The following is a 27,465-nucleotide window of genomic DNA, read 5'->3' as shown; positions in this document are numbered from 1 at the left end:
AGATCACCTTAGAAAGACCCTGGGAGCGTGTGAGCACAGTCAAATTAGGAAAGCACTTAAGTATTCCGGGATATCAGGACACACAGCGTACCCAGCTCCAGCCCTGCCTCTTTCCTCCACCCCCGTTGCTGATACCTCTGTCATATAATCCCCCAGATGGATCCCTGCAGAGACCAGCCCAGTCTAGGATCCCCACACTCGTGATGGGCTCCCTCAGACGCAGCCCCACCATGGTGGCCGGGCCTCAGCAGTTCCATTTCTACCAGCCGCAGGGGGCCCCCTCCTCCCCTTCTGTGGAGATGGGGCCCAAGCCTGCTTCCACCGGGGAGCCTGCCCTCACCGGCATCAGCAGAGGCAGCGAAAGCAGGATCCACTCGGCAGCCAGTTCCCTCATCATGGAAGGCAGGGAAGTCCCCATCAAGAGCGAACCTCCGCCAAAACCGCCTGCGTCTGCCCCTCCATCGATCCTGGTGAAGCCAGAAAACTCAAGGAATGGCACTGAAAAGGTAGGAGTAGAGGGCAACTGAAAGCTGGACTCTTTAGCACCAACTTTTCACACTGTCCCAGCTCCTGAGATCTTAGTGTCAGCTGAACAAGGACTCAGAAGTGTAGCCACCCTCCCCACCCGAGACAGGGTACTGACTCCCCTTTAGGCCTCCCAAATGCTTTATGCTTCATCTTTGGAGGCTTGGAGGCTTGGAATAAACATGATTTTGGCATCAGACAAATCTTGACTTTAATTCTAGCCTTGCTGGCTAGATGACTTTGGATTTGCCCTTCTGAAATTTTTTTTGGCTAATCCATGAAAAGGAGGTAAGAATAATAATAGTCACACAGGATGAGAGAGATTAAATGATGTAATGTATGTAAAGTGCTTACATGAGGCTTGATTAATCATTATATCAACGAGCAACGGAGACACAAGAGACTCTAAGTACTATCAAGGCCACACTGAACGATGACAACTGCAACAGCTAATTTATTGTGACCCATTCACTCCTATCCAGACCTTTTTACAATAGGAGGCATGAGTTTTTTAAATACTCCTGAAGAAAGAAGGATCTGGAAAGGAAGATTTGACATTCAGAAAATTAGATGCTGCTCATTGTTATCTTTGAGCTTTTTGAACATCACTGCCATTGTGCTGTCACCGCCACCATCGCTGCCATGGGCTACCATCACCCATCCTTTCCACGACAGGAAGAAGATGTAGCTTCCTTCTCTTTGTTAAGCATTTCCTGAACACTAACAACCTGCAGACACTGTGCCCAGTACTTCACATGTCCCGTCTCAGTTAATCCTGATGGCAACCCTCTCAGTAGGTATTATTTCCATCTTCATTTTAAAATGAGGACATGGAGGCTCAGGGAGCTCAGGGGCAGTCCTCAAAGCCACACAGCGGGCACACGTGAGTGTCTGGAGTAGAATCCACGTCTGACATAAAACCTTAGGCTCTTAACCTTAAGTTTATAAGCTCGCAAGCAAAGGCATTTGGAAAAAAGCTGTGACTGGTATAAGTGTTGGGAGTTCTCATTCTAATTTAAAGTTTTCCGGGCCCAGCTGCCCAATAAGCCAAGTTACTAGATATGGCACTCAAACTGTGTTCAGTACGTCCCAGGCCCCAGCTAGATACCGTGAGAGTCAAAATGCATGAAGAAATTTTGGATTATCAGTTGGGGATACAAAGATTGAATTTCATCGAAAAAGGAAATCATTCCCAGTATCCTCAGAATACTTTATTACACCCTAACACAGGGATGGCTCTGCCTCTAGGACCCTCCCGGCCTAGGCACGTAGCAGCTGTAGTTAGGTTCTTCTCTGCATTCTCAGCATCTGACACTTCCCCCATCATGCCCGTGGTATGGTTTTCTGTTTGCCTTTGTTCACTTTTGGACTCACAGCTCCTAACAGAGGGCATTACGCATAGCATACTCTCCCAGTAGACACAAGTATTTGCCGAATGAGCAATGCACAGATGAGGCATTTTGAATGGGACAACTGTAGAAAAACCGCCTGAACTCAGTCCTGGGGGAAACAGTGCATGTCTCACCCACGATCCTTTGCTCTTTTCTCTTGCAGCAAGTAAAAACCGTGAGATTCCAGAACTATAGCCCTCCTCCCACCAAACATCACAGCTCCCAACCCACCTCTGGAAAGCCTGAACAGCCAGCCACCCTCAAGGGGTCCCAGCCCGAAGCAGCCTCCTTGGGCCCAGAGATGACCATCCTATTTGCCCACCGGAGTGGCTGCCACTCTGGACAGCAGACAGACCTGCGAAGAAAGTCAGCTTTTGGCAAGGCCACAACCCCAGTGCCCACTGCCTCAGCCATGCAGACCATGTTTCCCAGCAAATGAATCTACGGATGGCTTTTCCTAGAACGCAAAGAGGTGAATTGCATTTAAATACAGTGTGCTTCCACTGAGGGCAACCTGCCATTCTTTGGGGACTCGGTCTGCTCATTTTACCCCCAGGAAAGGGACGGAGGGAGCGGGAACCCCTGCCCCGGCTGTGGTGGCCTTCTGAGCAAAATGAATCAGTGCAGCAAGGCCCACTACTCAGACCAAGGGCCGGGGGAGTGTCCTGCCCACTTTGTCCTGCCCACTTTGTCCTCCACTATCGAGTGTGGCCTCTCAGCCTCTGTATTCCACGTAGAATTTCCTAGTCCTAAAAGGAGCTTGAACCACAAGTGTGGCAGAGGTGGGATTGCTGGGATCGCATCTTTGACCTTAGCACCATTTTCTCCTCTTACTGCATTAGAACAGCGTCTGCCCTCTTCTGAGGCCTGCACACCGGCCACACTCACACCTCCACAGAACTGTAATCCTGGTGTGAGACAGATGCTGAGAGCATATGAAACTCACTGAAACTTCCCAAGTGTGTACCAAAGTCAAAAAGATGACGATGACATCTCAAATTATCATACTTTAATCTTCACCATGTCTCCCAACATATAATCCTACACAAGAGATAAGCAGGAAGCACAGAGCTGCAGATACACAGGTGTTACAGACATTAATCCATCCTTCCCCCCAAAAATGGTGTGCTTAAAAACAGCCCTAAATAGGGCTCAGTTTAGATCTATATTCTTGTCTGCACAGTTAACAGTTTTGCTTTCCCTGACTTCTCTCATAGGGCAGACTAGTTGTCTCCACAATAAGGCACCAATATCAGTGAGAATGTGGGAGTCCAGGGCTGGGAGGGAGAGCTTGGAGGGAAGGGGAAAACTATGGAAGAGAGAAGGGGGAAGAGATGAGAACACAACAGAAGGATGAACATGCCAGGGGAAAAGATAAAAGGGTCATTGGTGGGAGGCGACTTTGACATTGCCAACAGGTAGAGTAAAAAGGACAGGCTCTGCAATGAACAAAGGGACAAAACTAGGTGGCACCACAGAGGGCTGACATGGGCAGGACCAGCCAGCAGGGCCTCGTAAACAGGAGTGAGGAGGACTAGCAGGGAGCCAAGGCCATGCTGTAGGACAACCCATTCATTCTCATTAAATTTAACTATTGTGATTGAACGTTCATTGCATGCCCATCAGTGTGGACACTTTGATGCATAAATGTCATTTGCCACCAACACTGGATCCCATTAAAAAAAACCGCAGGCCTAATTAGACCTCTCCCATAGATAGATCTTGCAGGTGTTGGAAATACAAATATATCTTTCAGCTATCTACATACTTGGCACGTTAAATTATCTGTAGACTTTTCCACAGTTTAATAGAAAAAGCAAAACCACAATCCTGCCAAAGACTAGTTGTCAGATGCGTCACAGGTGTCAGATCTTTGAGGCTAGCAGAGTGAACCTGGGAGGATGTTGGCCTAGTGTTTCTGTGAGACACTGACCCACGTGTACTCCACAAAATCAACATGCCAGCTCCGCATCTCACTGAACTGAATTTAATTACCCAGGTGGTGAAACGGCATAAAGTCACAAGGACAGGAAATGTGGTTTGACTTGTCTAAATACGAGTACCTATTCCTCATCTTTTCCCAAGCAGCCTTCTCAGTTAGTTTGTTTAGCAGCTTATTTTACACTGACAGCAGCAGAGATGTAGTAAAAGACAAGTAAATGTTTAGTCTGTGGCTAGGTAGCAATGGATCCAGTTAATTTTTCACTTCTGTGACTATCAAGCAGGTTGTTTAGGTATAATGGAGAGGCGCTTATGAAGTGGAAATGGAACATGAAATAAGAAGTCTCCCCATTATCCACCATCTCTACAGGATAACCTCTCTGAGAAACAGAAACAACTCCAAGGCCTGTCACCCCCATTCCATCCAGACCCTTCGCCCAGGCCAGCAGCAAACTCACTCGCTCTCAAACCAAACCTCATCTTTATAGTTTTATGAATGTTTGAAATGCATAAGGGGGTGTTGTTTCCAGGTAGAAATTCACCTCTCTAGCACCTTGAGTTCATTTATCTCACCAACTTGTTACTAACCAATACTGCATGCTGGGTACAATGACAAGGCCCATAGGCCCAAACCCTCATGTAATTTCCAAAAAAAACTATGGAGCAGCTGTAATTGTCCCCATTTCAGAGCAAAGGAAATTGAGACTTAAAGACTAGCCACAGACAGTAATGCAGACCTGAGATGTCAGACATCAAATCTGTGTGAACCAAAAGACTCGGGGCACTGGCTCCCTACTGCTAGGAAGCGGCTTAGTGCAATTCCGGTCACAGAGGCAAAGATCCCAGCAGGCTCTGCTGCACACAAACTGAGTTCAAATCCTCATTTATCACTTTTTGGCCTTGTGATGTCTGTCAGGCAAGCTGCTTAACCTCTCAGGGCCTCCTTTTCTTAAGTAGGAACGATAATAATGCCAGCCTCATTGGACCATTGCGAGGCTTACCTGAGATGACAGTATGAAGTGATTTTAACAGTGCTGACACACAGGGAACACCTACCAAATGCTAGACTTGGATGTGTTTAAGAAAATAGGGCATTGAAATTCCAGGTGGGAAATTCTAAAACAAGGGCATACCCCAGACTGTGATGCTAAAAAGAACCTGACACGGGCTAGTTTGGGGAGACCAGATCACAGTTGAAATTGAATCCTGATGGACAAGCAAGAATCAGAAAGATGAGCTGATGGGAGAAACGGTGTTCCAGCCAGGGGCAGAGCTGTGACAGTTGGGTTTAACTGTACCAATCAAGCCAAGCACCCTTGTCCTCAGAGGAGTCCACTCCTTTGTGGAACATTCCAGGGATCCCAGATGGAACCTTAGCACCTCGAGTCTGAGGTGAGAGTGCACCCCTTTGCTAAGCCATGAGAGACCCTAGGAAAGGTGTTCCTTTGCCCACTGGTCAGATCCCAGTACCAAGTTGTTAAGAAAGTTGCTGAATTCAATTTATACTTAAGGTTATTGATTCCCCCTTCTTTAAAACCATGCATATAAAAATAAATTTTAAAAAAAAAAGCTGGGGATATAGCTCAGCAGCACAGTGCCTGCCTGGCAAGCGTGAGGTCACAAGTTCAATTCTCAGTACCAAAAAAAAGTAATAATAATGATAGAAGTGTTGATATTTTGACCTTGTGTGGTGGCACATGCCTGTAAACCCAGCATTCAGGAGGCTGAGGCAGGAGGAGCATTGTGAGTTCGAGACCAACCTGGGCTACAAAGTGAACTCAAGGCCAGCCTGAACTGCACAGCGAGACCCTGTCTCAAAAAGACACAAAAAAAGAAAGATCTCAAAGGTAGGATGTAATTGGAGGCGATAGGGGGACCACTGAGAGATGACCATGGGTCACAACCAGCTGAGGACCATCTCTAGCAATCATGTTTGAAGAAATAATCTCACTAAACACATCAAGATCCTTGCTTAGGTTATCACCATCCCACCTGGTGTGGGGCCAGCCTCATTTCCTCTGCCCACCAGCCACCTAGAGACTGGAATTCTGGAGCGGAAGTATTTGAAGCAGTGACCCACCTATGACTTGGTGAGCTGAAGGACTGACTCCATGCACAGCTCAATAACTTCCAACATTTCTTGAAAAGTCAGAGGTCTCTCCACGTGAGGCCTGCTTCCCCTGAGCAGTCCAGGGAACCTGGATCCAGGTCCAGGTGGCTTCAATGAAAAGGACATGCACTTATCAATTCGTGACCACCCCACAAACTGCTTCACACACTCACATGACCCATGCCTGAACTAGGCATATTCTCCTTAGGAACAGTGCTAGACTCCTCCCGGGTCATCCGTGCAGAAGTCTCAGCTGAATCCCTAGAGACTGGCTGCTCCAGGGAAGATTGGCTCCACCAAGTATAGTGAGCCTAATCCAGGCCCTGGAGAGTATTATGAGGCAATTTTGAGGTGCGAACTAGGCAGCTGTCTTCTTAACGAGCTTCCCAAGCAACTCTGAAGCTCATGAAGTAGGAGGCTCTAACCCATTTTTCTCATATTGTAGAGCAGAGCTGACAGCTCTGGCAATCAACAGGAATAGGGCCACACCGACTGTTAAAATATTAACACAGTTCTATACTGATAGGTGAATTCCTGAAGCTTCTCCCCTTCCCACACCTCAGCCCTTCCCGATCCACTCCATCAGTGTATCATCCAGTAGTTAGCATATCAAAGCCAGGCAGATTGAAGCCCTCTTCATTCTGATTGGCTAGTTCCTAAGGCATATTGGTTGGTAAATGTCTTGACTGCTACCCTGCAGTACAGAACGGGCCCCAGAGAGGTCCCTGAGACTGAGAGCACTGCGAGCAAGCCCGCAATGCTTCCCAACACCACGCTACACCTTTGCCACTCACCCTTGCCAGGCTGTTGGCCTAAGAAGCGCACTGACTGCGGAGTCCCTTGCATGTTAGTCTACCTGCTTCGTGGACCCCTTCCACAGGCGTAAGTAATGCCTGTGTGCTCTCGGCTCCTCTGGCTTTGGCAGGTATGGAAGTCATTTGCTTCAGTGAGACGAGCAGGCATCCATCCTCATCCTCTCGCCCACCTCTGGCCTCACAGGCCCGCCACACATTTCCGGATGCCCTCCCTGCGAAGTGAATAGCTGTGGCCTGCAGAACAGCAAACTCCTTTCCAGTCTCCCCACTCTCTTGCTCAGCTGCCACAACTGAGCTTCCCTTGTTTCCATCTTGAGAGAATAGACCCTAGTTCTCATTTGGGCGGAGAGAAGAGATTGTTAGCACCTGCAGCAAGCTCAGAGGTAACCGTGAAAGACAGTCACTTAGGAAAGGTGCTTGGGAGGCAGGACCAAACCACAGAGGCTAACTCCAAAAATCCTTGTGACAGGTTGGTGTCACTGGGAATAAATCACGCAAGGACATTTTGCTTGAAATAGAGCAATGTTAAGTGATCAAGCTGTCTGCCAGTATTATGTCCTAGACCAGAGCAGAAACAAAATGTTCCCTGGAGACACTCTGTCCACTGATCTGCACTTTGACAAATACAATGCAGCAGAGGTGGGATCCAAGGTATGCCTTCAAATCAAAGATGCAGGGCAGAGGAGCATCACACATGCACCCATCCATTCATGCAACAGCCATTAGCCATCACTCACACTGGACCAGTCTATGTCAGAGGGAGTTTTTAACAGGATAGATAAAAATAGATTAAGACAGTACTATGAAAAAGATATGGTCCTCATACAGTGTGGCATTTTTCATTCATTTTTTCTGGATTTTAAACATCATTCTGCTTTTCTGCCTGCTTTTTACTGTTTTCTACATGTGAAATATATGGCAGGATCATAAGACAACCATACACCCGCCACCCAGCTTTTGAAAATATTGTAATTGTCAATATCATTGAATTCCACTGTGTGTCTCTCCCAACCCCATCCTTTCCTTCTCCCGACTTCCTCACAACCACCGTCCCGAATTCTGTGTTTGTCACCGCCCTGTAATCTTTCTCCACGAGGACTATGGAGAATTCTCAGTGCAGCCCGTAGTGGCACTCAGTAAATACAAGTCGAAGCAAATATTGCAACTTTGGGCTGTTGTATCCTACCAGAATACTTGAGCCCATCTGGCTTCTGTTGCTGGGACTCTTAAGGCTTTGAGTCTGCTGGAAACTGAGATTTTGATGCATAAATATGTCTGCTTTTAAGAAATTCTAGTTTGGAGGGATTTTACAAGAATTCTTCTGGGCCAGGAAGATAGCTCAGTGGCACAGTGCCTATCTGGCAAGTGCAAGGTCCTGAGTTTGATTCCTGGTACCAAAAAAAAAAGAATTCTTTCAAGTACTATGTGTTGCTTCTGCATGTGGAAATACAGGCTGAAGCTGTGACCAGACTGTTGAGTATAGGAGTGTGTGTGTGTGTGTGTGTGTGTGTGTGTGTGTGTGTGTGTTTAGATTTAACCTAGGGCCTTAGCACTGAGCTACATCATTAGCCCTTTATGGGGTTTTTTTGTTTGTTTTTTGTTTTTTTTGAGAGAGTCTTGTTAATTACTAAGCTGCCCAGTCTGGGCTCAAACTTATGATCCTCCTGCCTCAGTCTCCCAGAGTGCTGCAAATACTGGCATATCCCAGCAGGCCTGCCTGAGTTTAGGGCTCTTTAGGCAGCTCTCTTCTGGGCCTGGCCTGGCACCCTGAACAGTGAACTACAGAAACCAAAAGCAGCTCCTCACAATCTGAAACTGAAAGACATTGGTGAGGTATGCAGGGAAAAGCTATTTTGACCCCAAACTTCAGGTCAAAAACTTGAGACTCAGAATGTCTCAATTCCTTGCTTAAAGTCACAAAATTAGTTTGAGATAAAAGCAGAAATCAAGGGCCAGGGACAAACCTTAGAAGCACGACAAGTGCAAGTGAGGTCCTGAGTTCAATTCCCGGTTCCAAAACAAAAAATGAAAATGCACCTAGTATAAGTCAAGTGATTTACATGCTACATGCATTATGCCATTTAATCCTACCCAACCCCATCCCACTTTAGAGATTAGAATTAAGGTTCGGAGGCCAAATGACCTGTCCAAGACAACAAGGATTATAAGCACTGACACTAAGCCCAAACACTAGTTTTCAGTCTCTTCCTCCTCCTCAGTGGCGACTCTAAATATACTTCTAGTGTATCTGAGGTTGGGAAGGGCAGACAAAAGGAATTTGAGCTGCTGAATCACCCGAGCAGTGGGGGTTCACTCAAGCTCAAGTCCTCCCAGACAAAAACAAGGTAAGGGCTTGTGCAAGAGTAGGGTGGGAAGGAAGGTAACTGAGAGGTTCCGCGCAAGAACATCCAAAAATTAAAGTTGCCCCGCTTCCAGGACCGCCAGACACCGCCACACAACTTGAAAAAGAGCCAAAGCTTGCAATGTGGTTCTGGATCATTGACGTCAGAACAGGGCGATCATTTTACATTCCCCAGAGCACAATTGCTTCGGGATATTATTTCTGGTTTTGCTTGTCCTCACACAAATGATACAGAGCACAGTCCCAGAAGAAGGGGGCCATGATTCCAAAATAACTCCCACTTTCATTGTCTCCTCTGTGAGAACAAGAGGGCTCAGAAAGCTGGTGTCTCTCACGGTTCTGTGCTGGTGTTTATCCAGACAACACCCACACACGCTAATTATGCAAGTAAGATCACTGCTGACAGCGAGAACAGCAGCCTGGTGAGGACAAAAAGGACATCAGCCAGGACCTAGGGAGAAAGGCAAAAGCCATTTACAGAAGCCATTTTGTGCGTTGCGTGCATTTTGTATTAATACCGTTGGAACCGGTGCTAGCGAGACCAACCAACTTGATGAGCACTTTTTGCAGCGTCCGGGTTTGACAGCTGTAGGTCGTTCATGTCCTGGAGGCCAGCGCCATCCTAATGTCTTTCCTATGAAAACAATTCCTTGAGCCTCTTGGAGGACCGTGAGCTGTGTCCACACCCAGGAGAGTCTCACAAATAGGCAAAAAGCAAGCTGGAGTCAAAATGTAAGGAGACAGCTAAGACAGGCCCGGAGGCCAAAAGAGGAATTTGAATAAATATTGCCTCCGTAGGACCCTACCCAGGTTCCTGCTCCCCGCCGGCCCCCAGTTCCTCGGGGGATGCTTTGTGTGTCAAGGAGAGAGCAGAGGATTGCACCGTGTGAAGGGGACGCATCAGTCACAGCCGGAGAGAGCACATCAGCTTCCCAGACGAGGAACAGAACGGTCAGATAGAAGAGGTGACCGTGTTTTGAAGGAAAGGCTAATTTTAGATATCAAAACCACATTTCCACATATTCTTTTTGTTTTGTTTTGGTTTTTGGTTTTTCTCCGGTACCAGGAACCGAACTCATGACGTTGCGCTTGCCAGGCAGGCGCTTTGCCGCTGAGCTAAATCCCCAGCCCCATTTCCACATATTCTGTTCTGCACATTCTATTTATAATTTTTTTTAAGTTGTTTTTAGATGTTGGTGAGTTTAGGAGCTCAGGCCACTTTCATTATGGGATTCTCCAACAGAGGACCAGATTTTAAAGCACCAGCCAATAAAAGGATCTGGGGTCACTGCATCAGCTCTGTTCCAGTCACCAGAATGTTATATGCTTTGGAGAAGCATATAATATAATAGCTAGGATGGTGAGTTTTGGAACCAGATCACCTGAGTTTTGTCCCAAGTGTGTCATTTGCTACCTATGTTTCCTCTGACAAAATGAAAAATGAAACTTGGAAAAGTTATAACACCTCCCTGGGCCTCAGTTTACTCATCTGTAAAATGGGAATCAGACAGAGTTCTTGGCACAATTAAATGTGGTCATGCATGGCAGCTCTGAGCATGATGCTGAGTGCACAGAAGTGTTCAGTAAATAGCAACTATTACCAAAAGAGGACACGGACGCACAATTCAAATACAAAATAACAAGCTAGGTTCTATTGCACAGAAGGGAGAGAAAAAGAACAAGAAGAGAATGTTCCCATTCTCAGAAGAGCTTCATCACAGAGCAAAGGTCCTGCAAGAAGGGCAGTATGGAGAACTGTCATCAGGGTGTAAAAGTAAAACACCAGGGCTCTGGAGTGACATGGCCCTCGCTTCAACTCCTGGCCCCACCACTTCTTGACTGTCGGAACTTGGGCCAACTTAACTGACCTTTCTGAGTCTTCTTCACCCACCTAAATGGCGGGAACAGTACAAGGCACTCTGTAGAGTTGTTGAGAGCGAGTGAGACAAGGAGAAGGATGCTGGAGTGCAGAAGGGGCCCAGGGCGGTAGTTGCTGGGTACTCTGCGGACCTGGCAAAGGCTGAAAAGCGGGGTGAGCAGGAGAAATGCTTCAGATGAGAACAGAGCGTTATAAGCCGCCATTTATCAGACACGTGCTAAATGCCAGGTACTGAGCTAATCGCTCAAGCCCTGTCAGAGTCTTCAACAGGGTGGTGACGAGCACAGAGGAGTCCAGTGATTTGGATTCAGATCTAGGCTGCATCTCCTCGCTCTGTCGCCATGGGTGAGTCATGTAGCCTCTGCAGCCCTTAGGTTCCTCGCCTGTAAAATGCGGGCATAAACTGTGCTTCCTCGAGCGGCTTGGTGGAGATTAAATAAGATATGGACAGACAGTCAAGAGCACGGTGCTCAGCATATAGAAAACTCTGTGGCGTCAGCTGTGCTTCGTATTCTTTACATGCATGTTCTCATTTCATCTTCACAACAGCCCATGAATTAAATGTTATGGTCCCCTATTTCCGGATCTATTTATGGATCAAACAGCTGAGGCTCAGAGGACAAATCATCTGACTAAGCTCACAGTTAAGAAGCAGTGGAGGGGCTGGGGATTTAGCTCAGCGGCACAGCACCTGCCTGGCAAGTGCAAGGTCGTGAGTTTGATTCCTGGTACTGAAAAACCTCCCAGCCCAAAAAAAAGAAGCAGTTGGGCCAGCTTTGAAAGACTAGAAATATGTTTCCCGGCTCTTGCCCCACCTCAAATAAGCTGGTAAACAGACCCAGGGTTGAGGTGATATGACAAGTATTTTCAAACGCTATAACCCTCGTGAGTCTTCTTTTCTGGTTATCCCTACCCTTCACGGCTCCTCTCCTCAGGCTGTAACGCTTAGGGCTGTCTGTATCTCAGAATGCAGCCAGAGAGCACATTGGCGTTGCCCCTCGGGGGACCAGGGTTGACACTTTATGAATCTTGCATTGTGATTTGCAAACTTCCAGCTGGCTGGTGATTTTGATAACAACTCCTCCTCCTTGGTGCCAATTAACAGACATTAAATGTCCCTGGCACATGTTGTAATTCAGAAAATACATGGGCTGATTAGTTAACCCCTGCTGGACATGCCATTAGGGCCTGCAGGATCCAGGCCAACATTGCCCAGTGTTGCCCTCAGTCTACCTTCATTTAAAGCCACACAAGGTTTTTTGGCCTGGAGGCTGAGGCAGGAGGATTAGTGTGAGTTCAAGACTAGCCTGAACTGCACAGTGAAACTCTGTCTAAAAAAAAAAAAAAAAAAAAAGTTACAGGTTTTCTTCCTGAATAAAAATCAGTGTCACCTCATTCATTAATTCATTCATTTTTCACTCAACAACTATCCACTGGGCACTTCCTCTGTGCCGGGATGTTTGCCTGCAGTCTGGTGAACAACAACATTAAGCTTCTTGCCTCCGCAAGGGAAGTGAGTGGTGAACAACCACACAGAATTGCTGTGACAGTGGTAGGAATTGATGAGCCGGGACAGCAGCGGCAGGGGAGCACACATAGGGCGTGCCCTGGGGGGGTGCTTTCAAGGAAGCCACACCTGAGGGGGACCTAGGGACTAGAAGGAAGCAGACCGCAGCCCGGTGGGAAGAGCGGGAACAGCTCTCTGTGTCTGGGGATCTCCCGCGGTGGCTCTGTTCACAGGCCTCTGTTTATCAGGCGTTTTTATCACGTTATAAGACTTCGCTGAAGGAACAACTGGAGCCTAGATGAACTCTCTGTCTCCCTGGCCAGAGGCACCTTCATAAAAGGGTGCACTCGGGGAGCTGCTCCTGGCGTTAGCGGGAGCAGCAGCACAGGTTCTTTCTCTCCTCTCCACCCCATTCCCCGTCTCTGAAGCAAGCAGCCTGGCTCCTGGACTCCCTTTGCAGGACTGCAGGACCCTAGAACGCACTTTCCAAAGGGACAGACACAGCTCTTTAAAGCAATGAGGGGCTGCGGATTTAGCTCAGCGGCACAGCGCCTGCCTGGCAAGCGCAAGGTCGTGAGTTTGATTCCTGGTGCCAGAAAAAAAAAAAACCAAGAAAACCAAAAAAAAAAAAAAAGAAAAAGAAAAAAGCAATGACTGCAGTAAGTAAAAAGCATCCTGTCCTCTTCTTTAATTAAAAGAAAAAAGTCAAAATGGTCATTTGGAACTGTGCAGACAAGGCATGAAATGCCACTCCCTTGTTATCGGGAGGGTGCACTCCCTGAGTTTGCATGCCCACGCTTACATTTGGCAAACTCTTCTTCTTCTTCTTCTTCTTCTTGTCCTCCTGCCTCGCTTTCTCTCTCCCCCTCTCTCAGCAGTTAGGGGCCCAGGCTACAGAACTGAATCACCTGGACTACATCTCAAGAGTGACTTGCTGTGTGACTTTGGGCAAATTACTTCACCTCTCTGAGCCTCAGTTTCTCACCTACATAGTAGGAATCGTGATACAGGCTGACTCACAATATCCACATTAAGTGAACCCCAAGCTATTACTATCCTCATTTCATAGGTTAGGGTGTAAGATTTCAAAAACTCAACTTTAAGCAGCTGAGATGGGTTTCTGTGGCCAAAGAAGCTTCAGTAATGAGTGCTAACAGTGAGCGCTGTTTAAGGATCTTTGTCCACGCGTAGTGTTTTCCAGTCTTTGAGATCATCAAGAAGCATGGCCATAATAGCCTTTGAGAGGTCTCTTATTTATGATAACAACACGAGCCGACAATTATAGACCTCCTGCTAGGTGCCTGACCCTGCTCTGTGTGCTTTACTTACACTGATTCATTTTAACAACCTTGCCAGAACCGTACAAAGTAGATGCTATTTCTAGTCCCATGCTAGCAGGCAAGGAAGCTAAGCCTTGAGAGATTAATATCCACGGGGTCGCAAGGGCAGGAACTGATGGAGTTTAGAAATCAGCCCAGGCAATCCGACGCCAGGTCGTGGCTGCGGTTTGCAGCCTCATTCAAGGTGGGACACAAGTTGTCCTGCAGGCGTCAGGATTTTCTCCTTCAAATAGACTTGTCTTCTGAGAGCGATTTAGACAAAGAATTATTAGCTGCCTAATCCGCAGCCCGCTGGCCTGTAGACACAGCAGTAATAAGGGCTGATTCCCAGCACCGCACAGTGCCAGCTCTGGGAAAACTCACATCTCCCACTCCCGGGTTTTCAGGTGCCTATTAAAATGTCAGTCGATCTGAGAGTCACAGTTCTTTCTACATCACTTAGCGCAACCTGGAACAAGAGATGAATGCGGCGGCCGGCCTTCCCCGGACGGTTCCTTCCTTATTACTTCCCTCACTCGCTCGCGCGCAGCAATGCTACATCACATAAATGTAGTTAAGAGCGCCGACAAATCACCAGGATTCCCACAGGGACCGGATGCAGTAATCTCAAATAACCTTGCCTTCAGTCTCAGAGGGACATTTTTCTCCCAGCTGCCAACACCAGAACTGATGTGCAGATCGAAGCGGCCATTTCTGAGACAGGGACAGGTTGGCCTTCTCTCCAGGCAGATGCCCTAGGAATGAGGAAGAGAGGCAGGATGTGTGGAAGAGGGGCCTCCATCTCCTTCAAGGTGAAAATTCATGAATTAAAAAAAAAAAATGGGGGCTGGGGATTTAGCTCAGTGGCAAAAGCGCCTGCCTGGTATGCGCAAGGTCATGAGTTCGGTTCCCGGTACCGGAGAAAAAACAAAAAAAAAGAGAAAAAAAAAAAAAATGAGGGGCTGGGGATTTAGCTCAGCGGCAAAAGCGCCTGCCTGGCAAGCGCAAGGTCGTGAATTCGGCTCCCGGTACCGGAGAAAAACCAAAAAAATAAAAAAATTTTAAAAATTTTTTAAAAATGAGACCGCTGTTCACATTGTCATGCGCAGTGAAGATAGGATGTCTCCAAATCCTGTGTGACTTTTTGACCCTGTGAGCCACAGATTTACCTACCAGCAGTCGTAGACTTTGTATCCAAGCCTACATCTGCTACTGAATAGGAAGCAGCCAGGGCAGCCCCAGCCAGGGCAGCCCCAGCCAGCGCTACTTTGCTATTAGCTGCTCTGCGCCTCTGCCCCTGAGAGCTCAGAGAAGCCCAGTCCTGAGGTGCAGAGCTGCTGTCTGCTCCAAAGCTTGGGCTCCTCTAGTACATTCTGTCTCCAGAGCCTCAGATCACAGCTCTGCCCTTAGAGACAGAAGCTTTGGGTAAGACTGCCAGTACTGATGGGGTAAGACTCTCACACACTTTGCTTGCAAATCTGACCCAAAGAATGAAGCTGTAATTATTATTCATTGCCTCAAATTAAAAAAAAAAAAAAAAAAGCCTATTTCTTCAGCACAAGTAGCTGGATAGAAAAGAAATCAAGCTCCAGATGAAAGAAATCAGGCAGAAATGCAAAACTCTTTCTTCACATATATCCTTTCTTACTGGGTTTTCAGGGAACACACTTGTGAGCAAACTTTGAGGCTGGGCTATGAGAAGGCAAGTCTTAGTAAATTTTATCAGAAACCCAAAAGGTACCATAGAAAATAAGTACATAAATATGAGAAAAGAAATTTTATCAGACCCATTTTCCATCATTCTTCCAGCTGTCTTCTTTCCTCCTTCTGCATGGTCTTTGTGGACTTCATATGCACTCAGAAAGCCAAAAGCCAAGGACTGGCAACAAAGCCATGGAGGGCAGCTGATTCCTGCGGCCTCCCCTCAAACCCACTGCCCCCAACACGGGCCACAAGAGGTGTTCATTCGTCTTTCCTCTGAATGTCTTCAGTCTAACGAAGAGAAAAGGGACAACAGACTGGGCAGAGAGGGAGGCACACTGGTCACATATGCGGGGACCATCAGGATGCAGGTTGAGTTTGGTAGGGAAAATAAAATACTTGAGGCTGCAGGGAAATTCTGGGAGCTCATGCATTTTAATTTCCTATTTCTGAAATAATTTCAGACTTACATAAATGTTTGCTAAAAATGCACAAATATTCCCGTGTACCCTTCTGCTAGGTCTCCCAAATGTTAACATTTTACTATGCTCTTGTTGATTTTTTTTCTGAACCATTTGAGCGTAAGTTGGAGAACAAATGCCCATTTAGCTCTAAACATTTTGGGGTGCATTTCCTAAAAATAAAGATAGGTTCTTATAAAACCACACACAACTAGAAAAATCAATCAACATGAATACAGTGCTACCAAGTAGGCTACAGATCATATTCAGTTGTCCTACTATTTTTTCAATTTTCCTACTGTTTTCCTTCATAGAAAATGTTTTCGCAAAACTCTTGTCCAGGATCCCTTCCAGCTCCACACAGTGCATGTAACTGTCCTAGCTGTTTAGTTTCCTTTCATCTGGAACACTTGCTTAAAATTCATTGTTTTTCATGGTCTTGGTATTTCGAAGAATGTAGGCCACTTACTTTATACCATGCCTCTCAATTTGGATTTGTCTGCCATTTCATAGCTGGTATAGGAGACCCTGAGTCCATCCTGATATAAATAGGTGAGAAAGAAAGGAATCCTCTTCTTTACTGCAGTAGAATGCTAAATATTAAGTGCAGACAGATTGATAGGACTTAAAAATTACCATTTGGAAACCATGATGGTAATATTGGTTCAGAAAAGAATTATCAATAGGTGTTAAAACTAGTGGGTGAAAACTTGAAGAGCTTCAGAATATCTCCTCAAATGATACTTATTATTGCAAAGCAGATAATTGCAACTTTACTGTTGAAAAACCTGGTAAGTACCATCTTAGTTAAAAGACCAACCTTAATATACCAGCACTGGGAAATAGAGACCATGTCAGTGATATCCTGATGTGATAGACAAAGAAGGACACAGAGTCTCTTATTTAAAAAAAGAAGAAAAATAAAACCTCCTGCACAAAAGGCTTAAAAATTTTAAAGACTTACAGTTCTTCCCAGGATGCTTCTCCCACAATAAGAGTCTAAAACCTTTCTCGCTTGACAGAGCCTGCCTTGAAAATCACTCAGGAAGGGCTGGAAAGGACCAGGGTGCTGACAAGAACAATCCGCGTGGATGGAAACCGGTCACTAACAGTTTGTGGCCCATGTGACCTTCCTCAAACATCAGGAATGACACAGGAATACCAACCATTTGGCCTCTGAGACAGAGGTAACAGGAGAAAGACCCGCTGTCATCACCCCCAGGATTAACGGACGGAAGGGCCAGGAGGGGACAAGCGAGCAGGGCCTGTGCTGTGGCGGCTTATATCAGACTCCCACCCCTCCTCTTCCTCTCTGCTGTCAAAACCAAACTCGATCTTGCCAATTTGTCACAGCTCAGCACCAAACTAACAAATGAAAAGACCAACCTCAAATGCCTTCCAGCTCTGTGTCTGCCCTGTCTCACTAGCTCAGATTTGGAGCAAGGCAGAGGATGATGTGATAGTCTTCTCTCAGCGTTCCACCCGGAGACACAACGGTTCTTCACAACGTCCCCTGGCACCCCCACCTCATCCCTGACACCCCACCAAGCATCCTGCTTCCCTCTGCCACGTCCTCCTTCTTTCCCATTCCAGTTCCTCTCTGCCCCCACTTTCTGACCCAGGGGATACCTATTAAACTATAGTGATGAAGGAAAGAAGGACCTGCTGCATAAAAAAGTCCCAGACTAGAAAAATCCATGGTGTTATAAGACGGACTCCACAGACCACAATGCTTACAGGCAGGCCATTTCAAGTAGGAAGATATACAATCAGCTATAACTGTGTATCCTTTTTACACCATGAAAAACAAGCCACTGGAAGACATTCTACTACTGATTTTAAAAAATTATATATACATATATTTTTAAATACAATTTTTAAACCACCTGTGTTAACCTGAAAGAGGCATTGTGTAGAGAAGTAAAACTCACAGATACCCTAAAGCTTTTTGGACATATATTTTCATCTCCCCTATCATAAGACATCAATAAGAATTTCATATTTTTAAAGCATATGCTGCCCCAACCTCCCAAGATAATAACAGGAATGCAGTATCGCCGGGATATGTCGGTGGTTTTAAAGTTCAGGATCTTAGTTTTACACTGACGTATCCTGGTTTTTTATCCACCTTGTTTGTGAGCAGGAGCAAGCACCCGCAAAACGATAATCAGAGCAAGGACTGCATTTTGTACTTACAGAAAGTTTTTCCTGTGTGAAGCTGTCACATGCAGGACTTAACCTCCACCTACTTTTTAGAGGGATGAATAACTTCTGCTTATTGGCCACATCCTTTTCTCGGTTAACCACAAGGTGATAATAAGAAACAAGAAGCCCCCAAATTTTAGCTTATCTGCCAAAGTGGTGGGTGAGCAGGCAAGAGGTAAGACTGAACTACGCGAGAGGATTAGAAGATGACACCTTCTCCTCTCACATGTGATCAAAGATTGTGCTGCTAATTGTCAGTTGTTCTTTTGTCTGAATTACCATGACTAATGTTAGTGTCATTTCCTCTGGGAGGAACTCAGATTGGTTAGTCTTTAGCCTCAACAGCAATCAATATAGGAATGCTGCTTTCAAATTCTGGGATCTATTTGTTACTACCATAAGGGCTTAGAGCCCACCCACACACAGGTTTCAGTGATTTTACTTGCCAAGGTAAGGTCGTAGAGTTCCACAGTGGTATGTGGAAAAATTAAATGTAGGCAGGGTGCCCACATAAAACCTGGGGCAGGGGTAAGGGGACAACGTAATGTTTAGTTCCCACAAGCTGCTGACAGCCACCTTGACCACTCACAGCCTGTCTCCAAGGCCATCTTACCTGCGTCTCTATCTCCACACACTGAATTCTGCCTCTCACAATTTGAACTGGAAAGCACCACTCCCAGTTTTCATACGTGCTGTTTTTTTAAGTCTTTGGGAACTTTCTGTGACTCATAAAGGAGTTTCGTTGGGATTTAGCTCTTTCTTTGAACCTGTTTAGCCAGTACACCAAATATTTTCTAGAAAACAAAATAAAAAATGAATTCTTCCCAGCTAAGCCCAGAAGCTTAGGAAAAGCCTCCTCCTTTCTAAAGCTTTCATCTCTGTACTCTCAGCTCCAGTGCACAGCCCCAACTGGTCGTGCATCAGAGGGGTGTGGGTGGGGGTAGGGAAGCTGGCAAGGATGAATTTGAATGCTTACCATGAAGTCAGCCCAGAAATTTGTCCTAGAACAGTCTTCTAAGCAGGAAGTCAGAGTTTCATCTCCTCAAATTGTTGCTTCTTGATTACTATGTTTGGTCAAGGGGAAGTGGTGTTCTTTAGGTGAAAAATGAAGAAAATGATAGGGGAAAAAATTTCACTCCTCTGTAGAAATCTAAGCAGAAAGTTATATATTCTCTCATCTCTGCTTACTTTTCTTAAGGACAGTATTTTTAATAGACCAGAAGAGTCATAACTTAGTGTCTGTGAATGTCTATGAGAAGGGTATAATGTATTAATCATTACGGAATATTACATAAATAAACCTTACATACGTGAAATATATAAACATAAAAATTATTTCACAGGAAAGTGAACAGTTAAAGGTTTCCAAGCTTTAATACCTGTGTTCTAAAACATAGAGAGTTCCAAGGATGCTTATTTCCTTAGGATATTCCACTGCCAAGCCAAGAACTTCAGCAAGTTGTTTGTTGTTTGCTTCCTGGTTTGTAATGTACCCCAATCTGTATAGATTACATTAAAAGGTCTGTTGCATGTGTTGGTTTTGCTCACCCACATGGAGTTATCAGACATTTGTTCCACATTTTGCATCCTAAAAAACCAAAAGGGGTTTTCTAATAAGAAGAAAAATATACAGAATATAACTTCCCTGGTGGGTAACTCTGGGATCTGAACCACTCAACGCTCTCTGCATAACTGTGAGTGTGATGTTTGATATCAGAGTTATTGTCTCTTACCCAAATATCTAGTACTAGATAATGTCTCTCCTGAAGACCACATATTTTTGTCAAATCCTTTTTTCTTGGACTTGACATGTCCTAGAGAAAACCAGAAGAGCTGGCCCTGGGCCATCTTCCTTCAGATCCACTCTGCCATCTATTTTCAAAGAATTTTCCACATATGAATTCTCTGTCTGCTGTTCTGTGGTAGACTCAGTGCTCTCAGAGTGCAGTTTGGGAAACTCGCTTGGGTTTGTGGCTCCAACACAGTGCTGTTTGTCGTGTGCCACAGGGACGGATCAGAAGCAGCAAAGGGGAAAAGCGCTTCCTGGCTTGAAGCGTCTGTTCACAACCTTTACGTCTGCCACAAAGGGAACCATGCTGGGACTTGTGCACAAAGTGCCATCTGTTCTTCGCGCAGAGAAGGGTCAACCATGCAGATTACCCAAGCCTCCTTTGCCAAAAATGTGTATTGTTCCCCCAGCTAAGAACCTGTGAAACCCAAAATGTGTCTTAGCATGAAACTATAAAAACAGGTTTATTTTCATTTAACAGAGGTGTCTGCCAGACTTTGTTGTTGTTTCTGTTTAGCTAATTTGGAGAGGACAGCGCTCCATCATAGATTACATGTCAGCACTGAGCACTTAATTTTTCCCAGAGGGGTTTGGCTCTCTGTAGCGGCTCTGAATCTCCCAAAGTAGTTTTGGTGGAAAGGAGGGCCACAGCAAGCAGCACTTTCTCTCTGGATGAGTACACATCTACAGAGATGAGTCTGGCTGTACAACCACATGCTCCTAAAAAGCCTCTTGGCCAACTGCCTTCTGCTTAGTGCAGAGGTTAGAGCACAGGCCCAAATGCCTGCCTGCCTGTGTGGCCAGCTCTGTGGCTATAGGCAGGTTACTTAACATTTCTGTGACTCAGACCCGTTTTCTGGAAAATGGAGATGTAATAGCACCTTCCTGAAGGATGTTAAAGGTTAAAAGTCTTAAAACATGCAGAGTCCTTTGAACAGTGCCTGGCACATACAAGTGCTCAGAAAACTAGTGTCTTATCATCCCCACAATTTGCGCCATCTCATCAACCAGCTATGGTATTTCTTTACTATTCTTATTTTAACTAACTCAATTTTGATCTAAAATTTAATTTGAAAGAAAAATTTGTACCTCTTTTACAACTGTAAAAGGTAAACCAGTATAATATGCTACAAATATAACATGGCCATAAAATAGTAATAGCACATATTTACCGACCCTTACTACTTGCCAGGTGCTATGCTAAATGTCTTGATTTATTATAATCCTCACAACCCATAATGTCAGTACAATCTCCATCCTCCTTTATTAGTTGAGGAAACTGAATCAGAGGGCTAAGAAATTTCCGTATATTTGCACAGCTAGTACTACACATAAGTTTTCTGCTCCAGAACCTACATTTTTCAGCTCCGTTCTGTGCTGCTATCTCTATGAAAACCACAGTGCTATTCCACTTGCCCACTGGGCTGTATTAGCTCCCTAGGGCTGCTGTAATAAATCGCCACAAACTTGGTAGCTAGGAACAACGGAAACTGATTCTGTCACAGTGGAGGCTAGAAATCCAAAATCAAGATGATGGTAGGGCCGTGCTTCCTAAAAATCTCTGGGAGATGATGCTCCCTTAGTCCATCCAGCTCCCAGCAGCCCTAGGCATTCCCTGGTTTGTGGTAGTGCAGCTCCAGCCTCTTCCTGTCTTCACCTGGACATCTTCCCTCTGTATGTCCGTAATTCTGTCTCTTCTCTTCTAAAGACACCAGTCACACTGGATTAGCAACCCCGCTATTAACCTCATCTTAACTTGATTACATTCACAAGGCCCTATTTCCAAATGAGAACACAGCCACAAGTACCTTTTCGCGGGTTTGGGAGAAGCAGGAGACACAGTTCAACCTAAAACTGTGGCTACCTGAGGCTGTGAGCCTGGGGCAAACAGACTGCAGGTATTAGGGAGGTGTTCAAGGTTAGCACCAACCTTCGGCTTTCACGTTTATGCGACCAAGGAGTCAGGACAAGAAAAGGATAGACTTAGACCTTTCAGTGATACCAGGTGCTCAGTATGGGCGCAGGCTGCTCACACTGACACTTTGGGGTAAGTGGTTTGGCAATAGAAAGCCACAGAACAGTTCATCCAGCCTCCCAGGCATCCTTCATGAGGGGAAGGCAGTAGGAAGCTGATGAAAAACACACCTTTCCAAAACTCTGGGGTGAAATGGTCAGGAGAACAACACTCACCTCTAGAATGTGCCAGGCTGGAACAGCAAATTCAGACAGACACTAAAATCTTCCTTCATCAGGAGAATAATAAAGAAAGAGCAACAGTAGACTCTGTAATGGGGGATCGTTTATTTTCCTACTGTTGCAGTGAGACTTTATGAAGAAAAACAATCTTTCACTAAGAGGGGTTTGAGAGGAGGGCATGAGGGTGTGAGGAGGAGGTGTTATCATGCTGTCAAACCAAAGTGTCCTCAGTCGAAGGAACCGCGCAGATTTCATAGAGTTGGGAGGTTCTCATCTTGAGCTCCCGGGCCACCTGACAGACGGAAAACGGCCAACAGCAGTGCACCGCCAGCCAGTCCTCGCACAAGGTGCCCTAGGGCAAAAGCAGGGTCTCCGATCTGTCCGAACTGCAACAGGCTCATTTCCATTACATGAGGAACTTCACAAAGTGACCTGATAGCTCATCCCTCCCACTGCTCCCAAGGTCTGCCAACACCCTAAGTCATCATGCAGGACATGGGGCCACCATGTGCCAAGCAGCTCAGGAGTGGGCTAGCACCTACAATTCAGAGGCCTGCCTTCAAACTTTGGACTAGGACCTCCTTCTTGAAACCAATAATTTCGCCATTAATATCTTGGGTCTTTTCCTCTTAAGACCTGATAATTATTTCTTTGACATAGGTAGTAAGTGCAAAATTCACACAGTAAAAAGAGATAGGAAATAAAAAGTAAATCCTCCTCTACAGCTAGCCCTGGCCTTCCAGTTACCTGCCTGGGAGCAACTGTTCTTATACACTTCCAGATAAATTCTATGTCCATATAAGCATACATATCATATATGATATATAGTCTTTTGATGCAAATAGATGTATATTACTGTGCCCCTTTTTCTACTTAAAAAATATATCATAGAGATCATTCCCTTGAATGTATAAAGAGATGCCTTTTTTATTTTTTGTTTTTTGAGACAGGGTCTCACTATGTAGTTCAAGCTGGCCTTGAACTTGAGATATCTTCCTGCCTCAGGCTACTGAGTACTCGGATCATAGGCATGCGCCATCACACCTGGCAAGAGATGCCTTTTTAAAACTGTCCATATCTTAATATGCATGACCGGTCTCTCTCCAACTTTTCTTGTACTTCAGTTTCAGCTAAGCTGGAAATTAACTATCTGACTCCTTCAAAGAACCACCCCCCAAGGAAACCCGCAAAGTGGATTCTGTGTGTCACATAGGCTATATTTTAAGTTAGATCTCCCAAGTATATCCTCCAGATTTGGTAAACTTTGTATAATTTGGTATAATATGGTAAATATTATATAATTCCATCTGTCACCTTCTCTTGAAGTAATAAAAAACTGAGGATACTATGGTTTTATTTGTGTAGATAGAAGGTAATCTGTATCGCCTTAGGGGTTGAGACTAATCAGCTACCCCCTCCTATTACAGTTCATCAAAGCACACCTCAGGGTGTACTGTTTGGCCAATGACCTGGCCAAGCCCATTGATTAGCAATTTGCATTATAATTTTCCTCGTGGAAACACCCTGCACAATATAGAATTTTAGTTAACTCATGCTTCCTACTGGAGAATGGAATCAAAAATTTCCTTTCCCAAAGCTTACCATTAACTATGGTATCTTTAAGCACTCTCCTTTTCTCTCTATTTCTCTTTTTCTCTCTCCCTCACTCTCTCTCTCTCTCTCTCTCTCTCTCTCTCTCCCTCTCTCTCTCTCTCTGGAAAATCACGGGTTGGAAGCCATTTAGGTTCTCACAGACATCAACGTTCACGTGTACATCAAATGCACTTACCTGTATTTTATATCTCTCTCTGGTGCCAATTCTCATTGCAAAGGTAGACCCAGGTAACAACGGCCAACAAAGACATTCTCCATAATACCTGGCAATGTCACACTCAAGACACATCGGACAAAACAGACCACAAAAACCTGTCAATAACCACAAAGAAGAAAGGCAAGGTTGTGAGATGTTCAGGGAGCGACTCCACATCATAAGTAACATTTACAGTGCTACGCCATCAGTGTAATGCAGCATTGTCTCCCAGCAATTAGGGACTGAGAATGAATAACCAATTCACAAACTCATCACAAACTGCCATAACTGGATCACATCAAAATGGTACCCTTTTGTTAAACACTGGTAGAGCTGAACCTGATATAATTCTGTTAGCACTGACCAGGGTAATTGCTTTTTCCCATCAAGAGAAATGTGTTAAATAATTTTTGAATCATAATTGTTGCTTCTCTTATGTTAATCTAATTTCAGCATTTAAAATAGACACAGTATATAGAATACCCTTGAATAACATTTTTATAAATATAATTGAAAGTTTGTTGTTGGCACACTGATTCTACCTTCTATTCTTAACAGGATTTTATTTTCTCAGACCAGAAGGTTATTCTAATTTTTGTTAGTTTCACGGAGCCACTGACATGTGTCAGTTTTAATCAGCAGATGATTAGGGGCTTGGTCCCTTGAATATAAACTGGAAACAGTTTGTCATTTATTAGTTCATTCATCTTGAACTACTGAAATGGTTTCCTGTACATTCTGCATGAACCTTCTAACACAGAGGTTCTAAATATGTTCTGGTTCACAGACTCTTTTGAAAATATGACTACAGTTATGAACTTGCTTCATGAGGGAAAAGAAATGTACGTGCACACAGGCATGCAAAATTGTGCATTCCGTTTCATGGAGTTCAAGGATCTGTTGAAAACTATTAATGGACCACGGGTTAAGATGTCCTAAATGCAGATAATTAGACTATGAGACAGCAAAAATACCAAGCTAACCATCATCTTTAAAGAATGTTTTCAATAAATATTTTATTAAGGCAAATTTGTACATAAGAAAATGCACACATAGTAAGCGTCCAGTTGGATGATTTCAACAATCATATTCGCCCAAGTAGCCGAACAGGTAGAACACTGGCCTCACCCAGGATTCCTTGAGCCACCTTCTGGTCAATCCTACCCACCCCACCAACTCCCAAAGGAGCCACAGTTCTAATTTGTACTCCAACAGGTGAATTTTGCCTCTTCTTGGACTTCACATAAATGGAATCATATTTACATTTATATCTAGTTTTTTTTGTTTGGCATGCTATAGTTTCACATGTTGTTATATGAATCTGTAGTTTTTCTTGTTGTTAAGTAGTATCCCATGACTGGTCCACAAAATATTTACCCATTCTCTACTAAGAGATGGTTGCTTATTCCTTGTGTTGCTATTATGACCAAGACTGCTATGAATACTCATCTCTATTTGGATATATGCTTTCACTTTGCTCTCACTCCTGAAAGTGGAACTGCTGGGTCATAGGGCAGATATATATTTAACTTTACAAAAAATGACAAATAGTTCTCCATAATGCTCCCTCCAGCAATGTGTGAGAGTTCTAGTTGGGCCATATCCTTGCTAACATTTGCAAGTGTCAGTGTTTTGCATTTTAGCCATTCTAGGGAGTGTGAAGTGGTAGTTATTACAGCTTCTCAAAGGCTCACACAGCAGGACACCAGCACCCTAGAAGAACTTCCTGTGGATGGCCTGTCTCTGCCTTCCTTGCCTCTCCAACAGTGAGCACTGCAAAGTTCCTCGCCCATATTCAGGGACAGAGAGGCACAAAACTAGGAAGGCTCTCATTTTAGACCCTTCAGGGGACACTCCAGGACTCTGGATGTCTTTAACTTTACATAATGGGTGCAGTATTGCACCTCACAAAAGCCTTGAAAGCTGCCGGGAGGAGGGAGCGGCCTGTCTTTCTCCAAGGAGGGGCACATCTATGTAATCCATTCAGCAATCGCAGGTAATCACTACATCACCTACCACAGACATCATTTGGTCTAAAGCAAACAGTTCATCCTTAAGTAAGTTTGGGATGTTCACTCCATATTATTTAAAAATTCCAGGGTAATCAGGAGGCCATACTGAGCACTGAAAACTGGTATGAATAGCTTTTTGGTCAACAAATGACCCCGTAAATTCAAGAGTGTATGCACCCTGTGTGCATCCTCAAGTAGGGGAATTTGAAATCAATGCCACATAAAAATTGATCAAATCACACTTTATATGTAGATCATGAAATAGTATAAATCCTTGCAAATTAAATAATTAATCAAAAATTGCATAATTGTAAATCTGGCAAACTAAACGGCTAATAACTGTATTTACACAATATCATCTGCACCACTCTGACTGATAAAGAGGAATGCCCACCATCCCTAAGTAGTATATTATAAAGAAGGTGTTTATGTGCAATGGAATTTCTGTACCACATTTTTATGACTCATATGCTATTACTTTTCATCTTTTTATCATATAACCATGTTATCTATTTGTTCACTAGGAGATACCACTAGATATTGAAGAAAACACAATCAAAATTCAATAACTTTGAAATAGAACACGGCTACAATTTTTTAAAAAATGTCTTTGAAGTACAAACTTTGATTACATAATAGCTAATATTTCTACAAACTTCACTATGTTCTTCTAAAAACACTGTACATATTAACTCATATAATCTTTCCAATGATCCTATAAAGTAGGTGCTCTGATTATTCTCACTTTACAAATGACGAAACTTATCTTCAGAAAATTTAAATAATTTGCCCAAGTTCATACAGTTATTAATGAGGGCAGAGTCCAGATTTATATTCAAGGAGTCTGGCCTAAAGTCTAGTACCTATATGTTGTCATACTTATGTATTTATCTATTCTGCCAAAATGATTATGGATTTGTATGCTCCAAGACAATATCCCTACTATCACTATATTTATTCCTATGGGGTAGTCTTAAATCATCGAGTTCTTTAAGATCCTCTCTACCCAGTGTTACTGTTCTGTACTTTGAGGAGTGATGACATGCAAAGTGCTATCAGGTTACACCCCAAGAAAGGATGTGCCAGAGTGGGGTGATGGGACCCTACTAGAGAGCAAAAAATTTTGCAACACACCTCTCATGACAAGAATAAGTATCCAGAATACTTGTCCAGGGGCTAGGGATTTATCTTACTGGCAAAAATGCCTGCCTGGCAAGCGCAAGGTTGTGAGTTCAATTCCTGGTACCAGAAGAAAAACAAAACAAAACAAAAAAGCAGAATATTTGTCCAAAAGAACTCCTACAAATCAATATATAAAGATAAAAAAAAACAGAAAATGGGCCCAGGGGGCTGGGGACTTAGCTCAGCGGCAAAAGCGCCTGCCTGGCAAGCGCAAGGTCATGAGTTCGGTTCCCGGTACCGGAGAAAAACCAAAAAAAAAA

At 44.5% G+C, this 27,465-nt stretch overlaps 2 protein-coding genes across 5 annotated transcripts in view; one reads left to right on the top strand and one right to left on the bottom strand.

The window, feature by feature from the left end:
• Window positions 1-19,751, top strand: part of Sh3rf2 (SH3 domain containing ring finger 2) — a 123,987-nt gene extending 104,236 nt beyond the window's left edge. For 2 of the 3 annotated variants that reach the window (XM_005380684.2, XM_005380685.2), the window contains 2 exons: window positions 157-506; window positions 2,080-2,439. In XM_005380684.2, the coding sequence (XP_005380741.1) occupies window positions 157-506; window positions 2,080-2,355 (626 nt within the window). In that variant the 3' untranslated portion in view covers window positions 2,356-2,439. Of the gene's footprint in view, window positions 1-156; window positions 507-2,079; window positions 2,440-17,033 lie in introns of those variants that run through there. The other variant, XM_005380683.2, reaches the window with a different exon arrangement.
• Window positions 19,737-27,465, bottom strand: part of Plac8l1 (PLAC8-like 1) — a 34,441-nt gene continuing 26,712 nt past the window's right edge. Inside the window, exons 3-4 of one of the 2 annotated variants that reach the window (XM_005380682.2) lie at window positions 23,991-24,127; window positions 19,737-19,804 (exon numbers count right to left, since the gene is read on the bottom strand). In XM_005380682.2, coding sequence (XP_005380739.1) covers window positions 19,778-19,804; window positions 23,991-24,127 — 164 coding nt within the window. In that variant the 3' untranslated portion in view covers window positions 19,737-19,777. Of the gene's footprint in view, window positions 19,805-22,291; window positions 22,554-23,990; window positions 24,128-27,465 lie in introns of those variants that run through there. The other variant, XM_005380681.2, reaches the window with a different exon arrangement.

The sequence above is a fragment of the Chinchilla lanigera genome, unplaced genomic scaffold, assembly GCF_000276665.1.
Source record: "Chinchilla lanigera isolate Chin_1 unplaced genomic scaffold, ChiLan1.0 scaffold00014, whole genome shotgun sequence".
Classification (NCBI taxonomy): domain Eukaryota; kingdom Metazoa; phylum Chordata; class Mammalia; order Rodentia; family Chinchillidae; genus Chinchilla; species Chinchilla lanigera.
The sequence above is the reverse complement of the archived record's forward strand: the minus strand, read 5'-3'. Positions and strand labels throughout refer to the sequence as shown.